The 16,866-nt window shown below is 32.7% G+C and overlaps 1 protein-coding gene across 1 annotated transcript in view; it reads right to left on the bottom strand.

The window, feature by feature from the left end:
* LOC140050227 (transmembrane 9 superfamily member 2-like) overlaps positions 1-16,866 on the bottom strand; it is a 31,503-nt gene that overhangs the window by 11,247 nt on the left and 3,390 nt on the right. Inside the window, exons 2-8 of the mRNA XM_072095331.1 lie at positions 15,343-15,410; positions 5,134-5,355; positions 4,725-4,854; positions 4,430-4,557; positions 2,440-2,569; positions 1,690-1,875; positions 817-949 (exon numbers count right to left, since the gene is read on the bottom strand). Of these exons, the coding sequence (XP_071951432.1) occupies positions 817-949; positions 1,690-1,875; positions 2,440-2,569; positions 4,430-4,557; positions 4,725-4,854; positions 5,134-5,355; positions 15,343-15,410 (997 nt within the window). The remainder of the gene's footprint in view (positions 1-816; positions 950-1,689; positions 1,876-2,439; positions 2,570-4,429; positions 4,558-4,724; positions 4,855-5,133; positions 5,356-15,342; positions 15,411-16,866) is intronic.

Genomic DNA, 16,866 nt, shown 5'->3' with positions numbered 1-16,866 from the left:
AGTGTATAACCAAATATAAGAAAATTAATGAAAAAAGGAGTAATACAGAATTCATATATGTAAAAATGTTACTTATGAACTGTAAAGACATTTACAAGTTAAATAATACGATTTTATGTAATATGAGATAATATGAATGTGAATAAAAGTGGTGTTTGCGCCACAAAAGAGAAAAAAAAAAGTTGGCTTAGTTCATTGAGGTTCATCGGTGGTGCATCGAGTACTGTAGGTAAACACTCAAGAAGGAAGTGATTACAATTAAAAATATTATATATTTTTGAGTAATTTACAACTTGATCCCTGCCAGTCAAAAATAAGACATAAGAATGTAATCTACGAAGCCAACAACATAGCCTACTGTACGTTCTGTCTACGAAGCCAGTTCATAGGAAAACGTGTAGTATTTTTTATCTGTACTGTATCTTCAAAATTGCCGTAACTATTGTGTTATTGCTGTAATTTATGTAATATTATACAAATAATGAATGTTTATAAGTGTAATGGTACAAATAATGGTATAAGGTGAATGATGAAAGGTTATATATCAACGAGGCAACGCTGAGTTGATATATAACCTTTCATCATTCACCATTACATGTATATTTATATGGATTTTATAATATACTTTAGTGTTAATTATGTCAACAAACGACCAAACAATCCAAGGCCTAGCAAGGCTAAAATACCTAGGCTAGGCCTAGCCTAATACTAACAGGCCTAGACCTAGTACTAGACATACTACATAACATTCAAATCGCAACGATAGTACAAAACATAGGCAACCATTATTTGTCAGCCCTTGATTGCAGTACTTACTCAAAGTGATGAAAGTCATTACAAATATCTGAGTTCCACTTCCCACAAAAACAGATAACAGCATGCCTCGACGCGGAGGACGGAAAACATCACCATGTACTAGTTTCCAGCCAAACTCCTCCTGTGCTTCTTCCTAAACAATGATAGTTGATAAAATTAAACTTTCAATGGTTTCACAGAGCTAATCGAAGAATTTAAACTGTTAAACAGGGATGATAGAGGAATATAAAAAAAAGATCAAAATACCAACACATAGGCTGAGGGGCCAGGGGGGCCGCTGGCACTACTGTAGTTTCGCACCTAAAACTGGGCATAAGACTTCACGGTCACTCACCATTACCGCCGCGCAGAGGGTGAATGATTTTAAATGGGGTAAGCTTGAGAGATTGTGGTGCAAAAGTGCAGTAGCCTGAAACTTCACACTCCCAGATTCAATGTAATTGATTTTGTAATAAATTACAAACGAAACATTTAACTCTATAAATGTAGATTTTATTAACGAATGTTTGCGGTAAGATTGAGAGATAAACAAATGTGAAGATATTAACACCCCGCGGCCGAAATTTATTACACAAATATTTTAACAGAGGACAGTTACTGAATATCTACAAAACACAAAACGATCGCCGTGTTAATGTACAGTAAATAGCGCCAACAAACGCAATAGTTTGCTAGAAACAAAAATTCCTTTTTAAAAATCCAGATCGCGAAAATAATTAGTACGATCGTTTGTCTGTGCCAAAACCCCCACCCTCAAAAAAACTCTTTGGAATTGAAATAATATCTAGAGGTTCAAAATAATACTTAAAAACACGGAAATCCGTGGAGAAATCTCATCCCTGGTTAAATTAAACAAGAAGAAAATATTCTTACCGTGTCCATTTGATTGTAGCGTGTAATATCCTTGTGAAGTGTTCTAAGCATGATCATGGCTACCATTCCAGATAGAAACAGTACAATAACTAGTGAATTCATAATACTGAACCATTGGATATTGCTATGTGGCATAGACTCCAGGATATAATCCCAACGAGATGCCCAACGAATTTCCTTTTGTTCCTGTGATAAAATTCAAATGAGTATTTTTCAATACTGTATAAGGTAATTTTCCCAACATAATATTAAGGAAAACATTCTAAAACAAAGTTTAGTAATAATTTCAGCTAAAATGACCAAAACATCAAATTCACATTTTAAATATAGATGAAAATTGAAAATGATCTATTTTCCATTTCATTTTGGTGTGAAATGCAAAAATGTATATTTCTTTAATTAAAATCGGTTATGATCTGAACTGTTTATTTAAACTTAAAAGTATATCAACTTATTCAGTTTCATTTTAAAAAGTTCTAATTAAAATAGTGTTTTCTACATGTTGGTAGGTAGTGGTTCGTCTGTACCATCAACTTATTTTGACACCAATAAATAATGAAGCTTTACATTACATCATAAAACTAAGTTACTTGACAGTTCACATTAATAATAGATGAACCAATATAAGTACAGCGATGCACCTCTCCCTCTCATGGCACATAATGTAACAGATTTGAAGCATATTATATTTATAAACTCATCTTATAAAATGATTCCATAATGAATCAAAGAAAAATATTAAAAACTAACCACAAAGTTTACAGAATAACTGTAACTAATAGACAATTTTTCACCATTTTCCTCTAGTTTCATATTGATGGCCATTGGTTCATTGACTTCAGTCTTGTCAGGGCAGACACCAGGCTTGGGATGTTTAAAACTAAACATGAAACAATGGTTATTATAAATATAAACGCAAGCTTACTACTACTACTACTGTACTACTACTAAAAGCAAATGAACTTGGTACAGTATAATTGCAGGCCTCGAATTTGGGGATTTTAGTGGCAAGGCCATTTGGCCTCCGGTTTTCATTGATTTTAGGGGCACCAAGGCCAAATGGGAGGGCACCAAGGCCATTTGTTTTAAATCGAAGAGGCACCAAGGCCAAAATTAAAAAATATTTTAATAACTAGGCCAAAATTAAAAAATAGCTTTGTTTTCGGTTGAGGGTGGAATTTAAAAAAAAAAAAAAAAAAAAAATTCTACCCGCAAAATGTTTTGGGGATTTCCCCCTATTCATCAGATTGCGTAGTAGTAGTAGGACTGTCTACAATACATCTTATCTTTTTGTATTTCATATAAATATTACGTGTATTTACGATCCATATAAATAATAAATAGGTACGATGTTCAGCGTTTATAGTTTACCGTCCTGTGTTGAATGTTTCGTTTAGTTTTAAATAATGCGATAAAAAGGCATGTGAAGCCAACAAGCAACCCCAGAACAGTTATAAAGACCCTAACAACAGCAAGCTACTCAGTCTTACTTAGCTAGCAGCCGACGGAGAAAACGTGATTCATACACAGAGTGTTAACCACGGTAAAAATCAAGCCAATGACATTATGTAGTAGAATATAAATTATAGTTATTTTCCGAGTTTCGATTTCTGAAGCTTTTTTGTTAGTATAATCCATATTTATAAGAATTAAAAACACGGACGGACACCGACCCCTTTCACTCTCTCTGTTTAGCCTTCTGCACACGTGTATTGTGGACTACTGTATACCATTTCCTCGAGTTCGGTAAAAACGCGTTTGGTAATTTAGTGTACGACGTTGTTAAACAAGATTTTTCGATGATCTGTCTGCTGGATTATTGAGGTGGGTGCGATAAAATATAAATATGACATACTTCCAACGATCTTCGGGTTGAGGTGCAGGTTTAACTTTGGTGCTAAAATAAAAGTAAACACCCCTAATTTTACACATATAATGGACTACACCATGCAGGAACGTACATGATATTTTCTTATCAGAGGGTGCGTGTACGTCAAAAGGAATTGTTTTTCCAACGATCCGATCCTTCGCGTACACGACGTCGTGTGTGAAATTTCTTATCAGAGGGTGCGTGTGCGTCAAATAGAATTGTTTTCCCAATGAATTGAATTGCGTGTGTTCGACCGGATCGGCGGCGGGGGAGGATAGGCTAGGCTAGCTAGGAGTGCGTGTAATTTTTTTTCATCGAAGGCGGCTAGCTCGATTATTGAGGTGGGGTGGTGCGACTTTAATACATTCAGTAACCTCTGATCGAGGAACGTTTTTAGCTTGATTATTAAAAGTGTACACCCCTGTATTTTAATGTACTATCTATACCATGATTTACCACGCACGGCGGCCGGGATGATTTTGGTTACACAATGTTCGATGTTTTGTTTACTGTTTGTGTAAATAATAAATGCGTTTAGGAAAATTCCCTTGCAACGAAGACAGGCGATAGTTTTGCGTCTCGTCCGAGTCATGTAAACAAATCTTCTTGACATTATTTTCTATATTCAGTGGTTTTTATTGTGGTAAAGCCCGGGAAGGGCACTCGCGGCCAACGCAAAAAAAAGGGCAGCCCAGTAGTGGCCGTGGGTCCTATTCATTTTCGAGGGCATTGAGGCCAACTGGGAGGGCACCGACGGCACTGGCCGCGGTAAAATTCGAGGCCTGATAATTGTTTATTTTACTTTAAATATAAAGTTCACTGCATGTAAAAAGGAAATAGTTAAAATGTACCTATAATCTCTTTTTTTACCTTTTGGGAGTGACTTTAGCGGATACAAGTCTAGATGCCTGTTGTGCATCTTCTTCTAGTGTGTGGTATCCAATAACAATATCCACATGATTAAACACATAGAAAGTGTTTGCAGTTCCATAATTTACCTAAAAAAAGGTGATTTTATACAAAAACTTTCAATAAAAGTCAATGATCTTTAATTGTAGACAACTTACAGTAACCTACTGTAGCTACACTTACACATCTTTAAACTGAAAACTAAATCAATTAAATTTTGTTTTATTTTAAGAAGTTGATAGTAAGGTAAACATACGTCAATGACACAAGCATCCATACGATTGCTATCCTTCGTAACATAACAACCAAGAGGAAATCCAGGGGCACAGTAGTTCTGCTCATTGTCAACTTCGTAACACCAAGTAACTGGCATATTATCGATGATCCTGTATTAATGTTAAAACAAAATCTTTTAAAAATTGAACTTCCACACCATTTACCGATGCACAACATTAGGAAAAGTTAACCACTGCATTTTAAAAAGTCGCTTGAATTTAACATTTTTTTTTTTTCAGGACGCAAATGGAAATACACCAAGAGAAACTATTTCAACATTTGTTTACAGTGTATTCCACTTTTGGCATCTTTTTTTATTTATATAATATTTAAATTTGTTTTTGCACTGATGAAACAGTAAACATTAAAACAAGGAAACCTTCACTCACCAATGCTGATGATAATTTAACATTATGCCTTTTTTCAAAAAGTTCAGTTTCTTCTTATCTGCCTCAATCTTTAAGTCATAATTTTTGGTGCAGACATTGAAACAATCCTGCTTTTGCTTGAAAGTAAAGTTATATGGGGATGAGTGAATACGTTCTCCAAACACAACCTGACCAAGATTCTCCACTGGACTAAACTCTGTGGATAGCTGACATAGGTCAAATCTAATTTTTTAAAAGAGGAAAACTGAGGTTACTGTTTTGTGGATGGGAGAAAAGTTTGTATACAAATTTTAATAAACAATATTTAACACAAAAATGTTTTTACATTATATTCATTTCATTAATATTCAGGATAACCCTTCCAGTTCCCTTGCATGGAGCTGATATGCAGGGGCCACAAATATGATCCACTCCATGTGAAAACCAACCGATAAAAAAAATGCCACCTAAGGATATTTAAAAACTGCAGCGTGTTCAAAATGCAGCTGTGCCCGTTTAGTCACTCTCTGCCCGGTTAGGGAACATATCCACCTGTCCTGTGTTTAGAAACATTTGTTGCCTTCCTGTTACACAGAGAATAACTTTTAAAATGTTGCTATTTATCTTCAAATCTCTTCATAATTCCTCGCCTGTTTTTGTTTCGAGTTTGATTCATCCGTACAGTATATTCCTAAGAGATCTTTGCGATCTTGTTCAGAGTCTCTACTCGCATATTCAATCCTTTAGCATTACGGTTTTCGTTCCTTTTCTTGGGCCTTTGTCGCCCTTAATACCAATCTCTATCCATCAGCCTACTTTAATCGCTTATTTTAAGACTGCTCTGAAAACTCACCTTTTAACTCTTTTTTTTTCTCTTTATATCTTTTGTTAAGGGCATTGAGGTTTTGCATAATGCACTATATAAGTCCCATTTATTATTATAAAGTGGTAATAGCTATTAGTAGGTATCCCAATGAAAAAATTCAGATTACTTTTTTTACTTTTTCTTTCAGTTAACCATAAAGAACTTAATGTACAGTAGAACCTGTGTTTTACGTACCCTGATTTTACGTTCCCTCGATTTTACGTACGCTTAAAATAACCGATGACGTCATCATTTTCTTACATTGAGGGCGCAATTTAACAACACAACAAAGCACACAAAGCCACAATCATGGCTGTGTGAGGAATTCTGCTGTGTGTGGGACAAGCTACGCACGTGCATTCCCCCTAAAGCAGCGACTGTTTTTATTGATAGAAAACAATTATATTTTACACTTTATTTAAACATCGCACAGCCTGTATATACTGTACTTTTCTAGTTAGGCCTCACATCTTGCTAGGCCTGCTAGCCTAGCCTGAATAGCCTAGGCCTAGCTAAGCTAGTGACGCATACTGTACACAGTACAGAAGTAGGCAAGTACGGCTAGCTAGCTACGATCTCTACGTATTTGGGGTCAATTTAAGGTTAACCTTGATTTTACGAATCCCTTGTTTTACGTACGCCTTTCGGTCCCGTACCGTACGTAAAATGGAGGTTCTACTGTAATTAGCATTTTGCAATTTAAATGATTGAAATCCGATTACCCGTTCTAAAGCTATGGTTATTTAAAGTGGTAAAAAATAAACGATTTTTTGCCTAAAAATGGTGGTTTTTGCAGTTAAAATTGGAAGCATTTTTAAAAGGTTATAAATTTTACAATAATTAGTTAAAAGTTTTGAATTTTGTTAAACCTATAGATATCACAGAGTTGTACAACTCTATTTTTTTTGGAGCCTCAATGAAACCTATTTTTAAAATTATTGGTCCGCAAAGTGGTAGGAAAGCATTTAGCGCCCATTTTTGCTGGAATTCCCTAAAAAAATGGAAAAAAAAATGCAATTTTTCAATGATCTGTAACTTTTGATCTACTGTACTAATTCATTTAATTTTTTTTGTACTTGTTAGAATATAGTTTATATTTCATTAATAAATATATTTTAGATGAGTATATGAAAAAAAAAAATGAAAAAGTATGTTAAAAACTGTGTGTACTGATTCCTTTCTTTTACACTAATTTTTGGTAAGTATGATTATTAGATTATTATTTTAATATACTTTATATTTATAATTTTAATCATAAATACTATTATAACTTTTGAATACGTAAAACAAGATTATAGGGCCGCCCGTATGATTATGACACCAAATCTAAGCTGGGCTAAGATGCTTTTTTAAGGCAAACACACAATGGGTCAAAATAAACTAATTTAAAATAATCAATGTTAATTAAAACAATTAATTGTTTACCTGAATAGTATTAGGTATCCCAATGTAAAATTTCAAATTAATGATGGTACTTTTTCTTTCAGTTAATCAAAAGGAACTTACTGAACATAAACTTTTGCAATTTAAATGATTGAAATCGGATTATCCATTCAAAAGTTATCGTCCGTTGAAGTTGCCAAAAAACGATGATTTTTGGTTGAAAAATGGCATTTTTTTCAATTATATTTGGAACCATTTTTGAAGGGTTATAACTTTTATATTAATAACTTGAAAGTTCTAATTTTTGCTAAACCCATAGATACCACAGAGTTGTACAAGACTATTTTTTTTGGGGGGGTCCTCAAAATTTTTTTTTGAGATATCGCCCTCCAAAATTGGTCTTAGGGCTTTTTGCGCTAATTTTTTCCAGATGTCTAAAAAATGCTCAAAAAGTTCCTGTCTTTAAATGATTTGTAACTTTTGAACCAGTGTATGAATTGACTTCTTTTTTTTTGCATTGCATAGAATGTAATGTGTATTTTAGTGAGATTATTTATATTGACGGGTAGGTATTTCTGAAATACAACATAAATATTGTTAAAAAATGTTAAAATGTAATAAAATATATATTGTGTTAAAAAACTGTGTGGCTATTGTGTCTTTTTTTTAAATATTATTTTTCGTAAGTATACATTTTTTTTATAATTCTAGAATTTAAATTTTTAATTATAATCATAAATATTATTTTAATTGATTTTCAAACAGCTAAAAATTAGAATTAAGCCCGTGCTTATTATGCATTCGATTCCATTCCGGGCGTAAACTCGGCCGCGCCTCCTACAAGTTAAGTTTATATAGGCCTACCCCTAGGCCTAAAGCCTAACACCACTAAATTCTGCCGAAGAAATATCGGGAGGAAAGCAGACGAATTTAAAATTTAACTAAGTAATTACTTCAATAGTATATATTAATATGTTTAATTTTATTTCCTTTTCAAATATTCTAACCGTAAGGTGCACTTTAAATTGAAATACGGAATCACGTTTAGGCCAAGATACAGCGTATACATATAACGGCAACCCTGTCAAAAGCGCCTTTCGGCCGCCTACATAGAATGGGTTACGGCCGCTGCATAGCAAATTTAGAGCTTCTTAAATTCCTTCGGTCCATTTATTCCAAAGGTACTTGCTTTATATAGTAGCTTGATAAATACTCCACTTATTAAATACTTTAATAAATCGGTAAAATTTAAGTTTCGAAGCAAATATTCTATGAGAAGCGACATTCTTCGCCATGCCTCGTGTGCAGGAAAGACTAGTTCCGAAAATGGAACAGTCCACTGCGGGGGTATCCAATCATAATTTAACGCGCTAATACATGCATACCATGCAAATTGCCTGGGCGACGGTAATTTTAGTAATAAGCTGAGAACTGAATCCCCCTGCAAGGAAAATGGTAAATACTTTTATTTTCGATAGGGATTATTTTCTTAAGTGGTTGGTCTTGTTGGCCTCTTCGCACGACGACCACGCAAAGACAAATAAAACAATGTAGTTTATCAAACAGAAATATAAATTAGCTTCAATTCAATACTAAATTCCCCAGATTTTGATAATGAGAAAGACGCAAAAATTTAATTTTTATCGGAAAAATTGACATTTGAGGCGGATGTACATAATAATAATAACCGATTTACATATTAAAATAAAGAGTATTGAAAGCCTGATAACATGCAACAAACATTACTCCACCACCTATTATGGTCGCCGAGCGATCGTGTTTTGAAAATGGGTAGGTGTTTTCCGAAGTTATTTTTAGCGCGCGGATTTCGGCTCGCCGGCTTTTGTACCTCCTTTTTAACTCTCGTTTTCTATTAAAATATTAAATAAACATAGATTAAAAATATATATAAATAAAATCTTAAACAAGATCTTTCTAGACATATAAATTTTATTCACATGGCTACATAAGAAATAGTATATTTTTAACTTCAAAGACATGTCACTTTTTGAAATTTCACGAACGTGTTAAAATCGCCATAACGAAAATCCGCTTCATTTGGATACCTAATAGTATATATACAGTAACATTATAAAAAATGTTTTCATTTCGTATTTCTAACCATTAAGTACGTTATTAAATTGAAATGGGTGTTTCCATAAATAAAGGGGCCAAGGTGTGACATTAGGGTCAGAATTTCAAAGTGTGACATTCTAAGTCTAATAATCAATTCTAAATAGTATATCATGTACTTGAACTAAAAAAAAGAAGCAAAATACACATTAAATCTGTTGTCTCTATGTAACAGCATTATATAGCATCAACATGCATAGCAAATTTCACGTGTAACGGAGACACCAAAATCACATTATCTACCCCTCTTATAAGTTATTATTAATAACCTAAAACTGTTTAAATTGGATTTTTAAATAGCTTTTGGGAACATCTTCAATGCAGAAAAATATTATTTAAATCACACCTTTTCAAATTTAAAAAATAGCTTATGAAATAATTATGCAAAGCCGTTAAAGTTGACTTAATTTCTATATAAAAGATTTGTAAAGTCACTGCTGTTTAAAAATTACATGTAAACAATACAGAAATGAACAGAATATACCTCAAGTATATACATTTACTAGCAACAAGTCAAATCAGGATCATACCTCCATGTGGAAATAAAACAATATGGTTCATGAAATATAAATGGAAGATTTCACGTGTAACGGAGACACCAAATGTTCACTTTAACTTGTCACAATGTTTTATGAAATGGTTTTGATATGCAGCCATTTTTAAAGTGTAACAAATGTGGTTACTACTGCATACAATTGATTAACTGGTAAAAATAGTATATCAAATACTATCTTTTAATCAATAAAACAATATAATTCATGCAATAAAAAATTGAAGTTTTCACGTGTAACAGAGACACCAAATAGTTCACTTAAATAAGTCAACAAGAACTACTACATTATTTTTAAAGTGTGACAACTGTAATTACTACTGCACACAACAAACTGCTAAAATATACTATTAATAGTCATTTACAGTAAAATCATTGAGAATACATTTGGATATACTTCGCATTAACACTCTTGTTCAATCATTAAAACGTATAATCTATATAAATTTACGTGAGGGAAAAATTTGGTAAATCGCGCATTACTTCTAAAATGTTTACTCAATGGTATATAAAGTTGGTTCGTAGTTTCAGTGCTGATTTTAACCACCTGATGTAACCCTGTTTAATAGTTTAATTTCAGTTATGTAATTTTTTTTTACGCTGAAATTACTGTATATTCGAGAACCGTCTGTGGGCTGATGTTTCTTTGGTTGGTCTTTTTGTTGATGCGGCATCTCTATTTTTGGGGTTAAATGCAGTTCTCAATTGGAACGGTAACATTGTTGATAAACTGCTGATCTGTATAGATGAAAAAAATGACAATGAAACATTAGATTTGCCCATCTGGGTTAAATTTGATTCATCATCATATAGAAATATAAAGTATTTAATTAAGTATTTTTAATATAAATTATACCAATTTAAATAAAAATAAATATATCTATTATTATTATAAAATATGTTAGGCCTACTATACTAAAGAAAGTGTTTTCTTATCTTATGTTGATGGATTATAATATTTATTATTATTAATTATAAAACAATAAATGAACACTGTATATATTTGTCTTTCTTGAGTTATGCTCATAAATTGATTTGACTAAAACTATTGCTTTCTTTTCAGATTATTAGTTTAAAATATTAATTTTATTCATCAAATATTTATTATTATCATTTTATTATTAAAATAAAATTAATATGTTACTGATAATTTTGTCTTAGTTATACTGGGTATAAATGTTTTTTACGTATTATTTTTAAATGTTGTAAAATGTCTGTTGACTTTATTTCTCATTCTTTTATAATTGTTTTTAAACCACATCGGGAAAACAGTAGACTAGTTATAATGTTGAAGTCTATGGAATATATTTAAAACGAAGAGTAAATAAAGGTTCCCCATTAAACTAAGCGCGATCTCTTTGTAGGGAGCCGACGAAGCAAGCGTGTGGGTTTTGGCCAACAAAATAAAGGTTCACCGAACCATGACCGAAATAATACCAGTCACCCAATTTGAGCACCGGGAGTCGCCGAGCCAGCAATCACGTTGGTTTTCAATAAAAATTAAAAAATAAAGGTCCATCAAACTGAACAGCTAAAAATAAACGCGATCTCAATTTGGAGGAGAATTTTATTAGCCAAGCACGTGGTGTTTCGGAAAACCCTATTAATAATCATCGTACATGGAGTATATACACTCTCGCTGTAGAAATACCGCCGGAGTCGCCGAGTCAGCTAAAAAATAAACGCGATCTCAATGTGGAGGAGAGCTCATTAGCCAAGCACGTGATATTTCGGAAAACCCTTAATAATTATCGTACAGACCTGTAGAAATACCAGTCACCCCTTTCAGCTTCGGAGTCGCCGAGCCAGCTAAAAATAAACTTATCGCAATGTGGAGCAGAGTTCATTGCCCAAGCACGTGGTAATACTATCCTATTACTATTAGGAGAACCTATTGTTCTTTGTTGTTTTGATTTGATTTCGTTCATAATAAATTGTTATCCACAGCCTTGCGTTTATATTATATGTAATTGTTTTTATCAATTTAAATAAAGTTATTAATTATTATTAAATTTATAAAACCTTAGTATATCTTCCGTAGATTGTAATTGAAACAAGTTAAATATTCCCTACACATCAAGTGAAATCGCCCAAATATGATAGGCGCGCATACGCGACAACCAAGTTGCTTGGACTCGCTCACTATAGTGGAGGGTATTTTAAATGTATATTATAGTAAACATTTAATTCATATTTTATCTTGTCGAATAGCAACGTTAAATAAATAAACAAAATTATGTACTAATATTACACATTATTTTGTGTAATATGTTTTTTATTATAACTGAAATGAACCAAATACAATTCTTTTTTTTCCTACTGTAACAAATAGAATAGTCAAAAACGACGAATTTGTTTTTATTCTGAAAGTGGTTGTAAACTATGGACTTTTATCCCTATTTCTTGTGACAATAATTAAATAACTTTTTATTTTTCTGTGTCATATAGAAGCAATAACCAAATAGCAAACACATAATGTAAAATTTAAAGATTTTATGGTAACTAATTGCTAATTATTTGCAAAATACTACACCAGTATAAGGTCTAGTACACTACGTAACAAGACACGGCGTATCTTCTACGATGTTACGCTGTAACCTGCCTAGTGGAAAATGTTTTGCAATTTTGCTCATTAATTTGTTAAATATTAATCAATTATAGACATATCTGTTCATTGGGTATACATTATGAAGCTGCTATGAGATAAACAACATTCCTACCACATTAAAACAAATATCAACTATATAGTATCAACAAACTACCAACGTAACCGTGTCTCATTGTGTATACGACACCCAGTTTTTGACTATGATGTTGACGTAGAGTACGAAGATAGTTTTGGCGTTTAATTTTCTTGTATTTTTCATTATAACCCACTATTTTCTAAATTCTAAAAACTTACAAAATAAAAATACACAAAACTTACATGCAATGAAGCGCGTAGAAGTTATTTACAACGTAACAGTTGAAACAACGTAACAGAGGGACACGAAAAGTCTCTACCGCTGTAACTCGAAATTAGCGCGGATCCTAGCGATGATTTTTTCGCCGAGACTTTAGTTCGCCTGCTTCTTGAATCACGTGACCTTCAACTTCAGAAATAGCTCTCGCGGCGTTCACCACCGATGGTCTATGAATAACTACGTAACGATTATACGAGACACGAAATGTTCTAAAAAAATAGTTTTTCGTCTGTAACTGACTAAATAAAATCGCCATTTTGTAGAACATTGTGTAAGGTAAATTTCAGTGATCTGTTGTAGTGAATGTAATTCGATTTTCGTCATTATAGTGGTACTTCTTGTGTCTGTTCACTAATAAAGATCGTACTAACAACGTAACAAAGTGAGACACGAAATGTTACGTTGTGATGCTGGACGTCGCGGACCGTTGTGTGGAAAACAAAAAATCGTGGGAAATTGTAATTAGCTTATATTTAACGTTGCTTTGTACTCTATTGTGATGATAAATAAATACAAAATAACTATTGCTGTAGTATATTTTTTAAACTCTGATATGTCAGTGTATTTAAATGTCACACATATTTTAATAAAATGAGCTAGACACCACGATATATTTTTTTTAAAAATCGTTTTTTTTTGCAATTTTTTTTTTCCAACATGTAATAGTATTAACCCATATTATTGTTCTATCATATGATAAAATCATTTTTTAAATAACTATTACCAATTTAGAGTAAACAGCAAACTAACTATCACCAATACTAAAATACCCACTGGCCCCTTAATTTATGGAAACACCCAAATACGGAGCTAAAGTTTAGGCCAAGTCACGGCTTACTCGCGATCAGTAGTCGCTCCGTTAAAGTATTTCGGTCGCAGTTAATGACTTTCGGCCGCCGTATACAGAGTCAAATGTAACGTTGGTAAATTAGCTTAATAAATTTCCTCGGTACATTTTAACCTAACGCATTTGCATTGTATACTTGCATAATAAATCTTCCGCACATTACATCAATTTTAAGTTGTTAAATTAATGTGTAAAACCAGATATTCTACGACGGAAAAGGACATGTCAATCTCCGACATCGCTGCTGTCACACATCTCGCGTCGAGCCGGTCGAACTCGAGCGAGGAAAACTAAACAAAGTGTTCAAAATATGGAACGTACCATTCGCTGATAGGGTGCATTAATGTATTTAACGGAAAACGCCACAACAAACACGCGCGTATTTTAGAGTACAATATTTTACTCACTACAATATTAACCGGATTATAATGGTTGGATCTTTAAAATTTTGAACGGGATTTACGCCTCATGCACCATTTTAAAATGTAGTTCGCTCAATTACCATGCACAATACGTTTGTAAACTATGTTTTATCGATTTCAATGTAGATTTAGCTATAATTTAATACCAAAATATTTTTCCATAAACGGTGAATCAAAATTGGATTTTTGTCACAAAAATTGACTTTTCGTTACGAAAAACCTATTTATAGAAGACGATTTTCGTATCAAATTAAAGCTTATTTAAAGCCTGATAACATACAACAAAAATTAATCCGCTAGCTCCAATGGTAATCGTGCGATCGTGTTTTGAAAACTGATGGGGATTTTCCGATGAGGTTTTCAACGCGCGGAAATCGGCTCGACGGGATTTTAGAACCGTTTTAAAATCGCATTTTCTCGGCAACTAATTCATTAATTTTAATTATAAACACACTTATACATAGATTAAAACAAGTACTTTCAAACAATATAAATTTTGTAAGTATTAATTAAGACTGAATACGATTTATTTAACATCAAAGTCATACTACTTTTTCGAATTTCGTCAATATTTCAAAAGTGATACCCCTCTGTGCGCTTTCATTGGGATACCTACTGATAACATACAACAAAAATTAATCCGCTAGCTTCAATGGTAATCGTGCGATCGTATTTTGAAAACTGATGGGGATTTTCCGATGAGGTTTTCAACGCGCGGAAATCGGCTCGACAGGATTTTAGAACCGTTTTAAAATCGCATTTTCTCGGCAACTACTTCATTAATTTTAATTGTAAACACACTTATACATAGAAAACAAGTACTTTCAAACAATATAAATTTTTTAAGTATTAATTAAGAGTGAACACGATTTATTTACCATCAAAGTCATACTACTTATTCAAATTTTTTTAATATTTCAAAAGTGATACCCCTCTGTACGCTTTCATTGGGATACCTACTATTAGAATTACAAGTTTGAACTTGAATCAAGTTCAACCTTGTAAAATTGACAGTCGAGCAAGGAGTTCTGGTTGACATAGAATGAGCATAAAAAAAAACCACTTACTTATCATATTCGTAAGGTATTACACTCTCCACCGAGTCAAGACGGTTGACAAACATTTTAATGAGATTCTGAAAAAAAAAAAATTAAGAATAAGGCATAATTTAAACAATATCAAATAAATTCTACTTTAAATCAACAATTTTGATAATTAACCTTTTTGATATTCTTGTGTTTTAAATCTGTTTTATTAATGGTTTTATCGATGTTTTAATGATTGTAATGTAATAAAGAACCAAATCATTTTATATTTATTATGCGACAATAAAATCTATTGAATATTATTATTAGGTTAGGATTACTAGGTACTGTAGGCCTCTGTTACGAGGCCTACAGTACTGTACAGTATGTGTACAGTAAGTGGCCCTATACTGTAGGCCTACACAAAACGTGTAATTACTGTATCATTAACATAGGTAACCTCAATGTGTAAATTTATGATGTACGGTTTTGATTATATTTTTGTATCCTAGGCCTACATTACTTTTTTAGGATAGCTACAGTACAGTACAAACAGGGCTAAAATAGGATAGGCTCTGCTATAGAAAGAGAAACACTACACAAACAACAAACAGAAACACCTTATTATGTGACAATAAATCTATTGAATATTATTATTACGACTAGGTACTGATTTGATCATATACACTGGCGCTAGTTCTGTTTCGCACCTGTATTTTATTTCTACTCCAAATTTGTTAAGGAACTTCATCCTGAATATCACACCTCATAAGTACTTTTACGATAGAGAATCACAGAAAAAGTAACAAATAAATCCTTTAAATTCATGAATTGTAATAATCACTATTTTGAAGCTTGTATACAATAAATATATAATACTGTAAATAAAGATTATTTATCAGTTACAGTGTCTAAATCCTCATATTTCTATGTAAAAATTTGATTTTTCTACCAGAGAAAAGACGTGGCCATGTCCTCACGAGGGCCGCGCCATGTTGTCTACCTTTGTTGTAATATGAACCTTGACATGTCAGATGCATGCCATTATAGGCATGAAATATTGTTTCAAACTTTGCGCAAATGTGAGTTTGAAGCCTAACCTTTGACAAATATTTTGATACCAAACTTGTTTTGGTTTGATAAGTTTCTTGAACGTTTAATTTCCTGCAAGCTCACATCTGAGACAGCGGAATAAGCACCCGATAAACGCTGGCGCGCGTGAGAATGGCGAATTCCAAGTCGCTTTCAGGATGTTTCCAGGTTGAATGAACAGCGGCGACGACGCTCTCGGGGCCGCTCCCGAAAGGCCTACTGAAGGCCCCATATCGTCTACTAATTTATTAATAGTTTCAAAACCATTCATTCATAATGGTCAAGTTTGGTCTTATTTTGAAGAGAAGAAATAAGTTCTGATGAAAAGATATAGATTTATTATGAATTATTTAGCAATTTTTTGCATTTGGTAGTCAAAGATAAATTAAACATTTATAATAATTTTCATAAATATTTCTAAAATATGCATAATAATCCATACTCCGCTAAAGTAAGTTGTAACACTAATTTGAT

Source organism: Antedon mediterranea, chromosome 5, assembly GCF_964355755.1.
Source record: "Antedon mediterranea chromosome 5, ecAntMedi1.1, whole genome shotgun sequence".
Classification (NCBI taxonomy): Eukaryota; Metazoa; Echinodermata; class Crinoidea; order Comatulida; family Antedonidae; genus Antedon; species Antedon mediterranea.
The sequence above is the reverse complement of the archived record's forward strand: the minus strand, read 5'-3'. Positions and strand labels throughout refer to the sequence as shown.